At 33.0% G+C, this 19,235-nt stretch overlaps 1 protein-coding gene across 1 annotated transcript in view; it reads right to left on the minus strand.

Annotated features, from left to right (window-relative positions):
- LOC100258878 (protein NO VEIN) overlaps positions 1 to 7,872 on the minus strand; it is a 69,310-nt gene extending 61,438 nt beyond the window's left edge. The window contains exons 1-2 of the mRNA XM_010651986.3: positions 7,309 to 7,872; positions 4,308 to 4,645 (exon numbers count right to left, since the gene is read on the minus strand). Coding sequence (XP_010650288.1) covers positions 4,308 to 4,645; positions 7,309 to 7,854 — 884 coding nt within the window. The 5' untranslated portion in view covers positions 7,855 to 7,872. The remainder of the gene's footprint in view (positions 1 to 4,307; positions 4,646 to 7,308) is intronic.
- Between the last annotated feature and the right edge of the window lie 11,363 nt (positions 7,873 to 19,235).

Raw genomic sequence — 19,235 nt, forward strand, 5'->3', positions numbered from 1 at the left:
AAATGAAAGGAAATAAAAATTGGAATGAAGGGAAATGAAAAGAATCAAAATTAGAAATCCTATTTAAGTGTTTACTAGAATATCATGAAACAGAATGAGAATGGATCTAATTATTTTTTTATCAGAAACAACAGATGTATTAATTAAAAGTGAATAAAAACATGAAGGATGAAAAACCCTCCCCATGACATACAAACCTGATCAAAAGACCCGAAGAAACCTCCACTATACAAGAAGGGTTACACAAAAGGAACAAAAAAACATATACAAGTATAACATCTCCTGAAGCTCAACGCTAGGGTGTACATATCAAAAGCCAACTAAGCTCAACCCCATGGATCTAATTATCACAGTGTCCTTATACAAAGAGATAAGAAATTTTAATATTAATATTATTCTTTTTAAAATAATCCCCATATGAATGTTAAATTTCAAGATGATTATGTCTTCATATGTATATCCACGACTAGTTTCTCTGTTTTGGTCAATGGAACCCTTTCATGCTTTTTTCAAGGTTCTAAGGGTTTAAAGCAAGGAGACCCTCTTTCACCCTATTTATTTATGATTGCAATGGTGGCACTCAGTTGCCTCTTAGAGAGCAATGAATGGAGGTTTTTTTCGGCTTGTCAAGTGAGGGGTGGAGGTGGTGAAGGGGTTTAGGTATCCCATTTGTTCGCAAATGATACATTTGTCTTTTGTGAGGCTTCTCAAGATCAAATGACCTATTTATGCTAGTTGCTTATGTGGTTTGAGGCCATTTCGAGGCTGAGAATTAATTTGGATAAAAGTGAGTTAATTCCAGTGGGAAGAGTAGATAATGTGGAGGAATTGGCTTCAAAGCTTGGTTGTAAGGTCGAAAGTCTCCCTTCCTCTTACTTGGCGATGTCGTTGCATGTTCCGTTTAAGTTCGTGGCAGTTTGGGATGGAGTAAAAAATAGGTTTTACAAGAGATTGGCTATGTGGAAGAGATAATATATTTCTTAAGGAAGGAGAATCACCCCGATGTGAAGCACTTTGTCTAACTTGCCTATTTATTTCATGTCTATGTTTTCCATGCCAAGGATGGTCAGATTAAGGTTAAAGCAGATTCAAAGGGATTTTCTGTGGGGAGGTGGGGCTCTTGAGCGAAACTCATTTAGTAAGGTGGGCGACTTTTTGCTTAGACGAAAGGAAAAGGGGATTGGGATTTAAATGTCTTTCTACTCTCAACAAGGCTCTTCTTTGCAAATGGAGTTGGCACTTTGTGAATAAGAGAGGGGCCTTTTGGAATCAAGTGATCAAGGGGAAGTATGGGGAAGAAAAAAGGGGTATGTTGTAGGACTGTGGAAAGCAATTAGGAAGAATTGGGACCTTGTTAGGAGTAAACTTTCCTTTGTGGTGAGTAATGGGCAAAGGGTGAAATTTTGGAAGGATAAATAATATGAGGCTACACTTTTTGTGTTTCCTTCCCCTCTTTATTTACTTTAGTCATCTCTAAGGAGGCATGGGTAAAGAATGATTGGAATTCCTCAAATATAGGGGAGAGTTAGAGCCCTCTCTTCTCTAAACCTTTTAGCAATTGGGAGGTGGATGAAGTAGAGAGTTTCCTATTATGCCTTTATGGGAAGAGAGTGCATAGGGATGAGAAGGACAAGGTGCTTTGAACATAGACAAAGAGTGGCAAGTTCTCTATTAAGTCTCTCTACAAAGCCTTGGATTTGAGCAATTCAATTTCTTTTCCAATGAAAATCATTTGGAATTCGTGAGTGCAACCCAAAGTGAGCTTCTTTGCTTGGAAAGCAACGTGGGGAAAAGCTTTAACCTTGGACCAAATTCAAAAAAGACGATGGTCTTTCGCGAATAGATGTTATCTTTGTCAAACACATGAAGAATCCATAGATCACATCCTTCCCCATTGTGTCAAGACAAAGGTTTTAAGGGAAATGTTTTTTACTCTTTTTGGAGTGTCTTGGGTGCTACCTTCTTCGATTAAAGCAACGCTTTTAGGTAGAAATGGTTCCTTTGTGGACAAAAGCACAAGAAAGTTTGGATAGCAAGCCCTTTATACATTTTTTGGAAAGTTTGAAAGGTAAGGAATAGAATTGCCTTCAAAGACAACACGTTTTCCATCCAAAGGCTAAAAGGATCTTTTGTTTACTTTCTTTAGTCGGAAACTAAGATGTTTGTAAAAGTTGGTCCTTCGACGCTAATTGGTTTCATTGATTACTAGGGCTCTCATTGAGGATGGGGATGTTTTTTGCACCTCCTTTTTAGCAATTTCTTTTTTGTTTGAGTTATGTGGAGGTAGGTGCATTTATCTTATACACTTGGGTCACTCTTTTGGCGCCTCTTTTTAATATACATATTCTTCTTTATTTATCAAGAAAAAAAAATTCTTCATATGCATAATTAAAATGAAATTTTACACTTTATCACTTACAATAATTATTAAGAAGATATTTTTAATCTTCTTTCCAACAATTTCATAAATGATTATTAATATTTATATAAGTAAAATAAAATGGTTATCAAAATATTGTTTGTTAATCTACCTTCTATGTGCTAATCCTCACTTTTTTAATATTACTTAACATACAACCATCCTAAATTTAGTAAAAAAATTTAATATTGAGCCAAATAAATAAAAATATGAATTAGGTTTGAACCTACCCTATAATATATAAAATCTCTTTGATGATTAAATATGTTATTATAGCAGCAATATGTTTCCAGAGGGAGGGTAACTTTGATTGGAATTACTTTATTCAATTGACTTATTAATTTTATGTCTTTGTTTTGTATGCCACGGGTTATTAGATTGAGGCTAGAATAGCTTCAAACGAACATTCCATAGGGTGTTAGGGCTTTAAAGTGTAAACCCCATCTTGTTAAGTGGGCGGTTGTTTGTCGAGACAAGAGTAAAGGGGGCTTGGGGATCAAAAGTCTTTCAGTTCTTAATAATGCTCTTCTTTGCAAGTGGAGTTGGCATTTTGTGATAGAGAGAAGGGTCTTTGAAATCAAGTTATCCGTGGTAAGTATGGGAAAGCAAGAAGGGGGTAGGCAAATCAAGAGGTAAAGAAGGGATATGGGATTGGGTTGTAGAAAGCAATAAGGAAGGATTGGAGTATTGTGAGTTTCAGGAATTCCTTGGACATGAAGACTCTATTGATCATTTGTTGCTCCATTGTGAAATGACAAGGGTTTTATGGAAGCTAATTTTTGTATTTTTTGGGGTGTCTTAGGTGTTTTCTTCGCCGGTTAAAGATGCTTTGTTAGGTTAGCATGGTTCTTTTGTGGGCAAAAAGCGAAAAAAGATTTGGCAATCAAGCTCTTTGTGTCTGTTTTGGAATTGTGGAAGGCCAGGAACAACATTACTTTCTTTAATGAGATTTTTTCTCTTCAAAAGTTGAAGAGGGAGTTTGTTTGTTTTTTGTGGTCTAAGTCTAAGTTGTTTCTAGAAAAGTGACCATTGACTTTCGTAGGTTTTTTTGAATGGTTGGGTACTTGTCGAGATTGTTAAGGTTCTTTCTATACTCTGTTGGTTGAGCTTTGATGATGAAGGGAGGTTTGTTTTCTTGTATACCTTTGGGTCGTTTTTCTGGTGGCTCTTTTCTCTAATTTAAGTCTTTATTTATCAAAAAAAATGTTATTATCTCAATTAAAATTAATTAAAATAATTTTTTATCTTTAGTTGTTATGCTATTATTTTTAATTTTTTAGAAAATATTTTATTTTTTTTAATATGTTATTATGTCAAATTAATATATAAGTTTAACATAATTAAAAATGTAATTATATTAATCTCAAGGGCATTTTTGTCCAATTTTCATTCATGAGGAAATAGGAATTTCCTTAAGGAGCTTCAAGGAAACCCTTACTCCACTTTGAAGAATGAGACTCTTTAAGATTAGGTCAATCCCACACCTTTCACTGATTCCAAGTTTAAGTAAACACTTGGAATGGAGGGAAAGGGAATGACTCTCTTTTCTTTAAACATGTCATTAAATATAAAATACCATACACTTAAAGAATACATATGTAGACTGATCTAACTTATAGGGTATGCTTATGGAGTTGTCGGTAGTTTCATTCACCCTTCACTACTGCTTCCAGCGCTTTACAACAACCAACTCCAAAGTATTTCTTTTTTTAAATGCTTCAAATATTTTGTGGAGCAGTTACAAGGAAATTGACCATTAGCTGTAATGCCACAATGAGAAACACTAACACCATAAATGACTAAACTCTATTAATGCTGGTACCAAACTTTCTCAAAAAATGTGTTATTTATATCAAAATGTAACAATAGTAAGAAATGTATTGCATACCCCAAGCTTTGAATTCGCACACCAAGCCTTTCCCTCCCTGTGAGGGATCGCTTCTTGGCAATGTACTCCAGGAATTCTTCAATAATAATATGTTTATCTTGGCAAGCTTCCATAAACTCATCAAGACAAGATATTATCTCTGCGCTAGTTATCTTAAATACTCCTGATGCATCAGAACTGATCGAAAAGTAATGCATGATAAGTGGATGCCGTACCAAAGGACCCAATTCAAGATCTTCAAACTGCTCAACCCCCTCATTCTTGCAGATTGCCATTTCCAAATCATACAATGAAGTAATTCTTCGAACCCCAACAAAGCAGTGGATAAATGAATTGATCTAAATTACACAACAAAAAAATCAAACAGTAAATAGAGAGGATGAAAGAATGTTAACATGAGAAAAACTTCACTTAATTGCTTAAAGAAGAAAGAAAAATTTGACCGCAGAATTTTGATTCTTATCCTTTCTTTTGCTTTCATTTCTTAAAAATAAAGACCCATTTAAAAATGCGTAAGGATCATGTACATTTGCACCCTCAAAGGTAGTCTGAGTCACACAACCAATCAAGTTTATGCAGTGTTTCAAAAGAAGTGTTGTGTATAACATTTGTGACATAATGCAAGAACATTTTTGCAGGGTCCAACTTATCTTTGCTGGACCAGGATTCTTGAATATTTCCCTACATACGGCTTTATCAGTCTCTCTCTCTCTCTCTCTCTCTCTGATAGGTCAATGAAAGAACATATTAAAAGTGCCTAATAAGAGAGTGCAAAAAGGTATACACGTTGTATACAAACAACCTCATTCATTTTTTCTCCTTGTGCTCATCTCCAAACTCTCTCTCTCTCTCTTTCTTTTCTTTTCTTTTTTGATAGGTCAAAGAAAGAAAATTTTAAAAGCACCTAATAAGAGAGCATGAAAAGGTATACACGTTGTATACAAACAGCCTCATTCATTTTCTCTCTTTGTGCTCATCTCCAAAACAATGAAGACAAATTCAAAATTCTAACTACTGTTCCTCCCATCCAATAAATTCATTTTTCACTGCCAACCAAGGTTAACCTCACATTTGCATGCTAGAAAACTGGGGAAAACAAAAGAATAGTATTATGTTTTCTGTTGTTTTGGCTTCCAGAAACTGAAGAACTTATTCAACTAAGCCAGATTTGAATGCCACACAGTTGGGCGAGAGTTCATAGTTCTGTAAAAGGCAAGACATTAAAAGCTCTAGCATAAAATTTTACATTTCTTTCCTTAACCTACATCTCTTAAGCAACGAAACAGAACCTTTGTCACTCTCTTTATAATTTCCTCACAGAACACTCACTTCCTATATTTTAATTTATTTTCTTGTTCTAAACTTCCTCAGCAACCAAACACAACTTCACCCTCTACTTCGTTGCCAAGAAAACGAAGGGAATAAATACAAACTAATTAAATATGTTCTTTCATTGACCAGAGGGATTTTTTGTGGGGTGGGGGAGCTCTTGTCCAAAAACCTCACCTTGTCAAATGAAACTTGGTTTGCTTGGAAAAAAAGAAAGGTGGGCTAGGTGTGAAAAATTTAGCTTTGATGAATAGTGCTATTTTGTGCAAATGGAATTAGAGGTATGCTAATGAAAGAGAGGCGTTGTGGAGGCGTGTAATTAACCTCAAGAATGGCGAAGAGGAGGGGGGATGGCATACTCGGGATGTAATTGGGAGAAACGGTGTTGGGCTTTGGAAAACAATCAGGAAGAAGTGGTGGTTGTTAGATGGTAGGGTAGCTTACCATGTGGGTAATGGGCAAAGAGTGAGATTCTGGAAAGACAAGTGGTACGGAGATGGGCCACTTTGTGAGTCCTTCTCCTCTCTTTTCTCCATTTCCATGTCTAAAAATGCTTGGGTTTCGGAGGTTTGGAATCCCGTTGGAGATGGGGATGGTTGGACTCCTCTTTTTGCAAGGGTGTTTAATGATTGGGAGATCAATTTGGTGGAGCGTTTGTTGCAGAAGATCCATGCCTTTAGGGTTCAAAGGGATGAGGAAGATAGAGTGATCTGGTCAGCTTCAAATGACGGTGCTTTCTCAGTTAAGTCTCTTTATTCTATGTTGGAGCGGGGAGGTTCTTCTATGTTCCCTAGCGAAAGAATTTGGAGGGTAAGAGTGCCTCCAAAGATAGCTTTCTTTGCTTGGGAGGCTTCCTGGGGTAAAGTCTTAACTTTGGAGAATCTTCAAAGGAGGGGGTTCTCTTTGGCAAACAGGTGCTTTCTTTGTCTTTCCGAAGCAGAAACCGTGAATCATCTCTTACTTCATTGTGTTAAGACGCGGGTCTTGTGGAACCTTCTTTTCTCCCTTTTTGGTGTATCTTGGACTCTTTCGTGTACAGTGAAGGCAACCCTTCTTGGATGGAATGAAGTATTTGTGGGGAAAAGACGCAAGAGGGCTTGGAAAATGGCTCCTTTATGTATATTTTGGTCAATCTGGAAGGAGAGAAATAGACTAGCTTTTGGGAATGAGGAACTCTCGCTTCAAAGATTGAAATATTCTTTTGTATGTAATCTTTGGTCTTGGGTCAGGGTTTCCTTAGTAGAGAGCTCTTCTTCTCTTATAAGTTTTTTAGACTAGATAAGCTCCTAGTAAGGGAAGGCGGTGGGTATATTCCCTATATACTTCAAGAGCACTGGTTTTTTGGTGTTTCCTCTTTTTGATTAATATACTTACTTTTTACTTATCAAAAAAAAAAAATACTGATGGATCAAATTTTTTGGTTTCTCGAACGATAAAACTTAAGTCAGCTCAATGTAGCAGAGGCTTTATCATCCATAATCCTCAATATAAGTTTGCTTTCAAAATTGGTTGTTGCTTTTCCTACAACTGCTCAACAATTTAACTAATCTTTACTCAGTTTAATAGTTTGGAGAACCCAACAACCTCTTAGTTTTCAAATATTAGTTGGTTACTTTTCCTATCCTTTCTTAGCAACCAAAAAGAAAAACAAAACAAAAAAAACTTGCATTACCTTTCCCTCTATGACTATAAGGCTGTGAAGAGACGGAACCTCCTGCATCGGAAACCCCAACGATTCCCAGGAATCAACCTGTAGCGCCAACAACGCTGATTGAGACACCTTCCACGCCGACACGCTTTCACCGGTGGCAATAACGTCTCGGCGAGCCTTGACAACGGCGCCGTCGACCCTGTCCAAAGCCTCTTTGTTCCGCTTTGGGGGTTGAGGCCTGAACCCCGTGAAATTAGTGTTTTGGATTGCAAAACTAGGGTTTTGTAATGGAAAACTAGTGTTTTGCATTGGCAAATTAGGGTTTTGCAATGGCAAATTAGTGTTTTGCATTGGCAAAGTAGGGTTTTGCGTTGGCAAAGTAGGGTTTTGGAGGTATGGGAGGCCGAGGTTGGCCTGGAAAGTAGGATTTTGGAAGTAGGGATTTACGTTCTGGATGAAATAATTAGGAGTCGGAGGTAGTGCTTGCAGTGGCGGCACTGCCCCACCACGACCGCTGCCACCGCCGGCGGCGGTAGGGCGGTGGCCAGGAGGGTTGTGTCCGTACATGGCGAAATCAGTTGAAGAGAAAGGAAAACATTTAGCGGGGTGTTTTGAATATATATATTCACTGGAATCTCGCCACGTCAGCAAAAAGAAAAGTTGCTATGTTGAGCCAATTTTACTTCTTTTTTTTCTTACTAATTTCTTTTATTAAATAACATTGATTAAAAACTATTCAAATTTTGAAATTATTTAAATTATGAATTTTTTTTTATATTCTTCTATACATTTTTCATTAGTATTAGTCTATTTAAATATATGAGTTATGTTTCATTTGAAAAGTGTTAAGAAAGGAAAAATAATAATTAAAATAACTTGCTTTTTCATATTTGATTTCATCGTGAAAAATATTAAAAATAATCAAATATAATTAATTAAAATCTATATATTTTTTAATTATATAAATTTTACATTGAGGATGATAAATAAATAAAATAAATTTAAAATATTATATATAAATAATTTATTAATTTGAAATTTAATAAATAAACAAATGCTTTTAAGGTTTACCCAATTAATGTAAAACATAATATTAGTCCATTATTAACTAATAACTTAAGTCTTTAAGTCAAAACCCGATATCATTTTATTAGCTTTTTGTCTTCACAATATATATAAAGAGAGAGTCAGTTTGGAAATTGTTTTTAAAAGTTTTTTTTTCTAAAACTATAAAATTATTTTCCATATTCAAAAATAGGTTTAATAATTTTTTTTAATAAAAAACAATGTTTTTGAGAACTTTTTTTGAAAATAGTGCATTTTTTATAATATATTTAAATTATTTTAAGTTAATTTCACTTGTGTTTTTTGAAATTGTTTTAAAATTTAATTATATAAATATGGAGAATGATTAAAATAAAACAATAAAATATTTGAAAACATGAAAAATAACTGAGAATATTTTAAGTTTGTAAATAGACTTTTACTTTATAAAACATAAAAAATTGTTTTTGAAAGCTATTTTTTGAGAAATGTTTATTAAAACCATTCTTGTACAAGCCTTGTATCTTTGCGTAGATTTTCAAGACTAAGAATGATGCAATCAATTTGGAGTAGCCTTAAACCTAAATTGATGAAGAGATATTGAGAAAACCCACCTTAGGATGAGTGATTAAGGTTATGTCCCTAGGAAAGTTATTTGGATGTTGTTTAAGTCATTGTGACTAAACTATTGAATCCTTATGATTTAATTATCTTAATAACACATATAGTTCCTTTAGGTTCCACATAAGTTACCCATTTAATTACTTGTCTAAGATATAATTTTCGCAATAAGATTTTACAGTCTGTCTTAAGTGGAGTGTTGTGATGTGTTCAAAAATATAAGACGTATATACAAATAAGTCACCATGATTTTTTACATGAAAAATCTCTTTGCTAGGTGAAGCTAGTCTTCTTCGCAATAAAATATTCCACTATAATCAATCAAAATTACAACGTTATTACCTTGTAAGTTCTTTGATCCTCCACAATCAATTATATTGTATATAACCTCTTTTTATAACTCTTTCTTAATCTCCCTCTACTTTAGAATTGAACTAAATTGATCCATCGTAAAGCATAAGCTCTTATCGAAGTGATCTTTAAAGTTATTTTGAAGGTTGAATTGTTTCACATATATAACCCTCCGAAAACTATCATTTTGTTGATAATTCACTTTGTGGGTTTGTATTTTTTTTTTTTTTGTGCATCCATGCTATGGTAAACCATTTTTGGATTTATTATTTATTTAAAAATTGATTTTTTTTATTCATTTGAAGGCGACTTCTTTTAATTATTTTTTTTAAATAAAAACATAATAAAAAAATAAAATTTAAGTAGATGAAATCACAAGGATCCCAAGTGAAGAGAAGTAGGGAATGAATGCTCAATACCTTTTACCGAAGAGAAGGTAACAGTCAGCTAGGTTCACCCAATAGGGAAAAAGAAAGGGACAAGTCAATGCAGACTAGGTCTGCATGTTGAGCACTCTTATAATCACCAAATTCCCACTGCAATTGATGATTTCTCTTCTACTTGATGAGAACACACTAACTCCTTTAATATATATATAAAATAGAAGGTAAAGTCTACATATCAAACATAGGTTTGAGAACTAGGCTACTTAGTGGAAGAGTGTTAGACCATTAAACCCGAAGCACTCTTAACAATTTATCAATTAATTGATAAGCACAAATATGAAAAAGAAAGTAATGAAATGCATACAGTGGGTCACAAATGAAAAGAGAAGTATAGGAATTGCATGACTTGAATTATATAAAGGGGATCAATCTAAGTAATGCCAGTTGTTCTCATACCATGCTCATTACACAAGGCATATTCAAGGATTTGAATTTATGAAATCTCACATTTCTAAAGACAAATCAAGGTCCATAAATCTCAAAATTTGGTTTCGTACAACCAATGAACTAATATCCAATTCTTGAAGCTTTATTAAATCTACACAACAATCAAAGCTAGAATATCGGTGCATCTCCTTATTTTCTCATCCATTACTTTTCTCAATAAATGAAGGTTATATTTGGTTTCAGAAAAGTACTAAATAAAACAAAAAGAAAAAGGAAAAGTTAAGAAAAATGATTTTCTCATATTCAATTTTATTATGAAAATTTCTATAAAAAAAGTCAAATATAATTAGAATTATTAAAAAAAATTACATATTTTTAAATTATTTAATTTTGATATAAAATGGTTAAATAATAAAAAGATTTAAAATAATTTATAAACTTTAAATTTATTTTTTTTATTTTTTTTCTATTATCTTTATCTCACATTTTTCTTTAAAATTTTCGATAACCAAACGAGATAAACACTCTCAACAACGGAGTTTCTCTCTCCAATGCCCAAGAAATTCCTCATAGTTTCCCCTCTCCACCCTAAAGAAGTGTCTCTCCCCTCTCGACTCTATCAAATGAAAACTATAGTTCTTTTTATAGGCAAAATGCCCAGCTTCATCTCTAATTCGACTCCTCAAAGCACTTGTGCATTCTATTTGGGACCCCCAAGGCATCTTTATGCACCTCATGTTATTTGTTACATGTTCACACAACTCTGAATTGGTCCAACACCTTAACCAAGTCCTCTACCAGATCATCTCACTTTCCTACAGTTTAGGAACATGTTCCACAAACTGTTGATAATGGTGGCAAATGGCAAACGACGTGGTTTGATGGGAACCCACAACTCGCTATATTTGGTTTTTGGCCCTGAACTCATCTCTCTATTGTTATGTTCATCAGTGATACACCATCTAACGAGAGAGATCAGAGTTTGGAAAATAAAAAATCTGCAGCAACTAGTCAGTATTGAATTCAGAAACAGTGGTTGGAGGTAAGTAACTGATCTTAGATCTTTTCAGATTTGCTAGTATGACAAAAGTTTCATATACTTTGGATTGAATGTATTATTACATTTGGTATCAAAACCATATGAATCTTACTTCTACTTTGGTATTGATTTTTTGCATGAGAAACCTTGTTATATTTTCTGATCTATTAAATCACTGCATAAAATGAAATACCTTGCTTGCTGCCGGGAACGTAAAAAAAAAAAAAAAAAAAAAAACCCACTTGCAAAATGCGCTTTCTTCAATGACTAGAAAGTAACAAATAAGGGATGGCCAAACCTCCACTTGGATCCACCACTTAAAGCCCAAAGTAGGAGTCCAGGATATACAAATCTCCTATTTTCTTGTTAAATCGCAGTCTTAGCAACCTTCCACATATATGTTCCATCTCCGAAGCAAACAACCTCACACACTCATTCCTTTCAGAAGTGGTGATAGCAAAATCAATCTATTTGCGACCATCTCCTTTCCATTAAGAACTCGGTTGTCGCCAACGCCGATATAGGGGCCTTCTCATTTGGGGTCGAAAGCGATACTCTCCAATTCGAAGGCTCCGGTGACTTGGATTACTTCTGAGGCGTGGAAGGGCTCGCGAGCGGACTCCTAGTGGAGCAAGCGTTGAGGCGGGGATGGAGAAGTCGGGGTTGCACTCAGCCGAAACCACCTCGTCCCATTTGTGGTGATCGTTGACGCTGTCACGACCAACCATGTTGATCTGGCCTGTGAGAATATAGGTTGTTCCTGTTGGTGATGCAGGTGGCTGAAGGGCACCTGTGAGGTTTTTCCTGCCCGTGTGATGCAGGCGGCTCCAAGGTTTGGACTGTTGTCGGTGTTGGAAGGTTGTCGCGCTGAGTTTTGGTGTGGTGTAGCCGGTGATGGAGCAGTTCACGCGAGTGGCGAAAAAATAGGATCATAGGTTTGGTGCAGGTGATATTAAGATGTTGAACTTAGAGAGAGATTGGGTTTCCCTTGAAGCCCACTAAAGTTTTGGGCCATGAGAAAAATGAAAAATTGGGTCATGGATAAATGTGAAAGTTGGGCCAGTTTAGGCCCTTATGGGCCGGTTTGAAATATTTTGTTGGGCTTGGAATTGATTGTTTTTTATATGGACTTGGGCACCCAATCAAAATCTGAAATCTCTTTTACTTAAAAAAAAATTAATTAATTAAATTATTTTGTGATTTTTATACATGCAAATTAAATTATTTTATGCTAATTTGTATGTAGTATGTGTAAATTTGTTGCTTTAATTGCATGAAATGTAGCCTAAATTTGTGTTAGATAAATTAAAGTTATGACATATAGTTTTAATGTCTAGTGAACCATATAATTTTAAATAATTAAAGAATAGCCACAACATCTTTAATTATGTAAAATTATATATGAAGTGGATAAAGATCACATAATAGACATTAATTGTAATTAATTATATAAATATAATGATTTTACCCCATAGGGATTTCATTATGTTTATATAATTAATTAGGATAAAATGTTAAAATTGGTTTTTCCTAATTTACCCACAAGAGTTAGGAAAAATTAATTTAATGGTTTATTATAAAGCTTAAAAATAGAAGATATCAAACTATATTCATAATAAATATTATAAATTTAGTACAATGGTTTGATAAAATCTATCATAGAGATAATGAATATGATTGAATTAAAGATTTAGCCCACATGCAATTTTTAATAAAATTAGATTCATTTTTAAGTGTGTTTTACATTGGTAAATCATGAATTTATTTAAAGCCTCAATTATTAATAAGCTTGTAATCTTTTTGTGCAGTTATACTTCACATTTTTGATAGTCGTTGTGAGGTTCTCAAACTTAGGAGAGATAACTTTAAGTTATGGAATGAGAGAGTTCTTCTTCAATTAGGGTGCATGGACATAGACTATGTCATAAGGAAACATGAACCACCTAAGATCACTGATACCAGCACACCTGATCAAATTCTATTGTACGAACGCTGGGAGAAATCTAATCGCCTCAGCGTGATGTATATTAAGATAAATATTAGTGTTGGTATACGTGGTTCAATCGAGCAGCATGAGAATGTCCGCGAATTGCTAAAGGCTATTGACGAACAATTCGTCACTTTAGATAAAGCCTTGGCGAGCACCCTAATTATGAAGTTCACATCCCTGAAGCTCACTGGTATAAGAGGTGTACGCGAACACATCATGGAAATGAGGGACATAGTGGCTCAATTGAAAAAACTCGAGGTAGAAATGTCTGAATCCTTCTTGCACTTTATCCTTAACACTCTTCCGCCTCAGTATGGACCTTTTAAAATCTCTAACAACACACACTTATCCTCAATGAATTGATGACCATGTGTGTTTAAGAGGAAAAAAGGTTAATGATGGAGAAAGGAGAAAGTGCCATGCTGGTGACACAAAAGAAATGAAAGAAAGGAAAATCTCAAGCCAGTCAGAAAGGGAAGCAACAAATTCCTAAAAAATCTAACATTAAGATAGACGAAAAGTGTTTCTTCTGTAAAAAGAAATGACACGTGAAGAAGAAATGTTTGAAATTCTAGAAATGGCTTGAGAAGAAAGGTAACTCTACCTCATTTGTTTTTTGTGAATCTAATATGGTTAATGTAAATACCAACACATGGTAGATTGATTATGGATCTATAATCCACATTTCAAATTCCTTGCAGGGTATGCAAAACCTAAGGAAGCTAGTGAACAGTGAGCAATTCATCTTATCCAGAAACAAGATGGGCTCGCATGTGGAAGTAATAGGGACATGTTATTTAACTTCAAATGGTGGTTTTGTTTTGGAATTGCAAGGACCTTTTATGTACCAAGTTTCTCACAAAACTTGATTTTAGTTTCTAGACTTGTACCGTTTGGATATTCCTTTCATTTTTCAGAAACATCTTTCAGTTTGACTTTAATTATAAATCTGATTGTGTTGGGAATGGTATTTTGTTTGATGGTCTTTATCGTATATTTTTATAAAATGATATCACTTATAATTCATTACATGTCCAAACTAGCATTAAAAGATGTGTTGTAAATGAAGATTTCTCTATATTATGACATTGGAAATTAGGTCATATCTCCATAGATAGAATCAAAAGATTGATAAATGATGGGGTACTTAGTACTCTAGATTTTACCAACTTTGAGACTTGTGTGGACTGCATTAAGGGAAAACAGACCAACAAGTCAAAGAGAGGTGTTACTAGGAGTTCCACCATATTAGAGATCATACATACTGATATATGTAGTCTTTACATGGACACTCATGGTCAGAAATACTTCATCTCTTTCATAAATGATTTATCACGATACATGTATCTCTACATACTTCACAACAAAAATGAAGCATTAGATGCCTTTAAGGTTTTCAAGGCAAAAGTAGAGAAACAATATGGTAAACAAATTAAGATCATGAAATCAAATAGAGGTGGAAAATATTATGGTAGATACTTGGAAGATGGACAAACACCTGGGCCATTTACGAAGTTTCTTCAAGAGCATGGGATTGTTGCCCAATACACCATGCCTGGTTTTCCAAACCGAAATGGTGTAGCAGAAAAAAGAAACCGAACTTTAATGGATATGGTGAGGAGTATGTTGAGCAGCTCAAAACTTCCTAAATTCTTGTGGACTGAAGCACTTAAGATGACAGTGTATATATTAAACCAAGTTCCAACCAAGGCTGTCCCAAAGACGCCATTTGAGTTATGGAAAGTGAGAAAATAAAGGTTATGCTTAATTAAGAAAAACACCCAAAAGAGGGGGGGGGGGGGTGGATTAGGTTTTTTAAATTCTTTTCAATCACAATATAAACAAAATAAAGAGATAGAGTTAGAAAATTCAAATTCGGCTTTTATAGTGGTTCAACACTTCCTTGCCTACGTCCACTCTCCTCAATCTCCTAACCGAGTGAGGGTTCTACTAACTTGAAGCTTCAACCAAGCTTCCAATCTTCTTACACTTGGATTCCGACTCCAATGGGCTCTTACACAATCTCTTCAAGATTCAAACCTCTTCATTAAATCCTTAAAAATATGGTATTGGTAACTTAAGGAGTCTTTGAATCCTTTAGAATGGTTTGAGTACTTGAAACTAACCTAATGATTTAAATTTATTACTAGCTAGTACCACATTCAAAGACTCCTTTGGAATGTTAAGTTCGAGTTCTTAATAGCTACTAATCCCTTAATAATGACTATAACAAAAGTGAAGGGAAGTACGTCGAAGCCTACCCCCACTCCCCACCCCCTTGGATTTTTTATTTTTATATAAGCAATACTTAAAAAAAAAATAAAAAATGGACCCCCAAAGTCCCATAGTTGTCAATCGCCCCTCAACCTTAAATCCTAACTCCGTTATTACTTAGAGCTTTACACCTTCAAGAACAATAATTTCTTGAATTTAGAATGAGTCTTATTATTAAAGAATTCACAATTTAAAATTTCCCCATGAAGAAACTTCAAAATTAAACTCAATTTTGTGTTAGATTTGTATCAAAGAATTCTCGAAGGCAAGAATTCTTTCACATGATTAGAGCAATCCTTTTTATATTCGACAATGTTAAGGGTTCAATAGACAACATTTCCTAATTGTTTTCCATCTTAACTTAAAATTTATTGAAAACTTTAAGTTAAAAAGACAAATCCACGCAAAAACTTCTTTCATCATATTTATAAAAAATGACTAAAAGAAATATAAGAATCTTTCCACAATAGTGATTTGATGTAATAGGAAAACATCCAAAATCGAGATCATCACCAATATGATTGTGGTCTCTGGACAACCATTGTTCTAGCCACCAAGCCAATGCCAAACAACCCTCATTCCATAACTAAATTAAACCTAATAACTAAGCTATAACAGCCCAAAAACCTAACTTTCCATCATTTAAAAAATAGAACCAAACTAACTTGAAAATTGATGCTAAACCAAATTAAAATGGATACCAAACCAGCCTAAGAACTTATGCTAAATCAACCTAATTTGAGTGTGTGGTAAATTCTAAAAAGACTAAATTTATTCTTTTATAAATAGATTTCAGCTTAATGACTTTCAACTTTGCAACCATACTAATTGTTTTTTCTTTTAGATATTAGTGTAAATAAAAGGAAGGATTTTTCATTACCTTCATATATGTCTAAAAAAATTCAATATGATTGTTTTACTAGTAAGTTTTATGCCCCAAAATGTGAATGAAATTTCGAATATGACAACCACTCAAAGTTTCATAGCCTAAGATTTTTTTTACCTTCATCTTCACAAAGAAAACCAAAAGAAAAAAACTTTTAAAGAAGTGCTTAAGGAGAAAACCCTATTATGTTGTTTTTTTTTTATTTAAAAAAAATGATATCTTCTTTTTATTTCTTTCATTTTTTTTCAATGGTAGTATGGATAGTTAAAAAAACTCTCAGAAGTTGCTTCCTCTATTTTTTAAGATATTGGATCGGGTTATGTTAGCCCACTTGAGTCCAAACCCATGTCGAACAATTACATGCAACTCCTTTGACTAGGGACTGTGGAAATAAAAATTCTCTTTTAATTGCATTTTTTTAAAAGCATAAAGTTAAACAATAAAATTTAAAAAGAGTGCAACATGAGGGATTCTTCAAACTTACATAGTTTTGATGGGATATATATTTTAAATAATTAATTTTTTTTAGAAAGAAAAAAATAAAACAATAAAATTTCAAAAAGGATGCAAAATGAGGGAATTTTGAAACTTGGGATAATTTTAATGTTATGACTTATAATTTTGCCTATGACTTGTAATGTTATGCATTTTTATGTACTTTTAATCCATAGGTTTTCTACTAACAAGTAAATCAAAAAGAAAAATAAGACAATGTTTCCATGTTCAAGTCTATGGTTTACTTTGGATGGATTCTTAGAGTGTGTTTGATAATGATTTTTAAAAATAAAATAACACATGTCCACAGTCGAATTTAGATGGATTCTTAATCAACTTAAAAATTGAATCAAATTAATCAATATAGATTAAGTCAAAACTGATTGAATCGTTTTAGTTATTAAACAAAATTGATCCAATTTACTATCAATTGGTATTGGTTTAGTTCATTTAGATGAGCAAAATTGGATTTCATATTACAATATTGAAACAAAGATATCAGAATATCAAAATATTGAAACAAAGTGAAACAGAGATTCAAATATTGAAACATAATTTTGAAAACAGAGATGATATGCTGAACAACTAATAGTTGCAACAACCCTAAATATTTAGGTAACTATGAAAGATCAATTAGGTCAATTCTAAATTGTCACTTCCTATGATAATAATATCATCCACATAGACTAGGGCCCGCAATGGCATAAGATTTGGTTGTAAATCGGATAAAAGCTTTAGAGGATGTAAAACCAAGTTGAAGCAAGGAAGACATAAACCTTTTAAACTAAGCTAGAGGGGCTTGTTTCAAGCCATATAATGCTTAAAGTAGCTTGCACACTTGTTGTTTGTTTTGTTTTAAACTAGGTGATTGCTGCATAAACATGTCTTCTTGCAAAACCTTGTTGAGAAATGCATTATTAACATCAAGGTGTCTAATCTCCCATTTTCTTGCTAAAGAAAATATAAGAGCAATTTTAATTGTAATTGATTTCACCACTAGGCTAAAGGTTTCAGCAAAAACAGAGTCAACTTGTTGATGAATTAGCCACTAAACAGAGCTTTGTATTTAGAAATTGAACCATTAGGATTTCTTTTGATTTTGAAGACCCACTTGTAGCCAATAACTTTCCTATTAGGAGGTAAATCTACAAGGGACCAAGTTTTATTTTAAAGCAAGACATCCTATTCATCTAACATAGTAGTATTCCAATGATTACAACTTAAGGTCTCATTAATAGAAATGGTTTCACTTGTAGATAGATTAGTTGTAATATAGACTTCCGACTTAAAAATCCCTCTTTTAGTAAGGATGAAAATATCAGTTTTTACGGATATATCGGTCATTTGATTTTATGAACATATCGACGTATATCAGGAAATATCGATAAAATTTTTTGTACAAAATATCAATGATGTAAAAATTGATGAAAACTTATGAAAATATTGGGAAAAGTATAAAAAACGATATAAGAAATAATGATAGGCATATTGGGGTTGTTTTGTTGAAAAAGTTAATATATGTATAATATAATTTATAATATTAAGCAATAATGTTTAAAACATATTTTATATACATCTAATCTAATTTGGATGTATTTAATGAGATAGAAGAAATGATGTTACATACATAAGTATTTTTTATTAAAATATTGATAATTTTATTTATTAATTTATATTTATTTTGTATTTTATTATTATGTAAATGACATGATAATTAAAATTTATTTATTTATAATAATTGGATTCTAATTAATTTATGATATCTATATACACAAATATATATATATCAATGTTTAAATATATATTATATTATAAAAATTATATATTGCATTCTTAAATATAAATATATATAAAATATCTCATTTATAAATATATATATATATATATATATATATTTATAAATGAGATATTTTGTAATAATGCTCCACTACCTACTAACATACATCCTACGGTTACTCATTCTAAAAGACATGGTCCAAAATGTTTGGGCCTAGTTCTTAGCCCATTATTTAATAATAATAATATATATTATTAAATGAGATATTTATATTTAAGAATGCAATATATAATGTTTATAATATAATATATATTTAAACATAGGTCCATTAACCATCAATCTAAAAGTTGGTTGGGTGGCACTTTAAAAGTTGAAATGCAATTACATATCATAATATAATAACACCCAAAATGTGTATTTAAACTGAGAGTAACTCTCTTGTGCCAACCACATCAAACTACACTAGGCTAGATGTGGAGTGGGCATAATGGGCTAAGAACTAGGCCTAAACATTTTGAACCATGTCTTTTAGAATGAGTAACCGTAGGATGTAAGTTAGTAGGTAGTGGAGCATTATTACAAACTTGAATAGAATCAAACACAACATGTGTAGGGTTTAATGATCCATATCTTTTAGA

Source organism: Vitis vinifera, chromosome 5 (genome assembly GCF_030704535.1).
Source record: "Vitis vinifera cultivar Pinot Noir 40024 chromosome 5, ASM3070453v1".
Taxonomy (NCBI): domain Eukaryota; kingdom Viridiplantae; phylum Streptophyta; class Magnoliopsida; order Vitales; family Vitaceae; genus Vitis; species Vitis vinifera.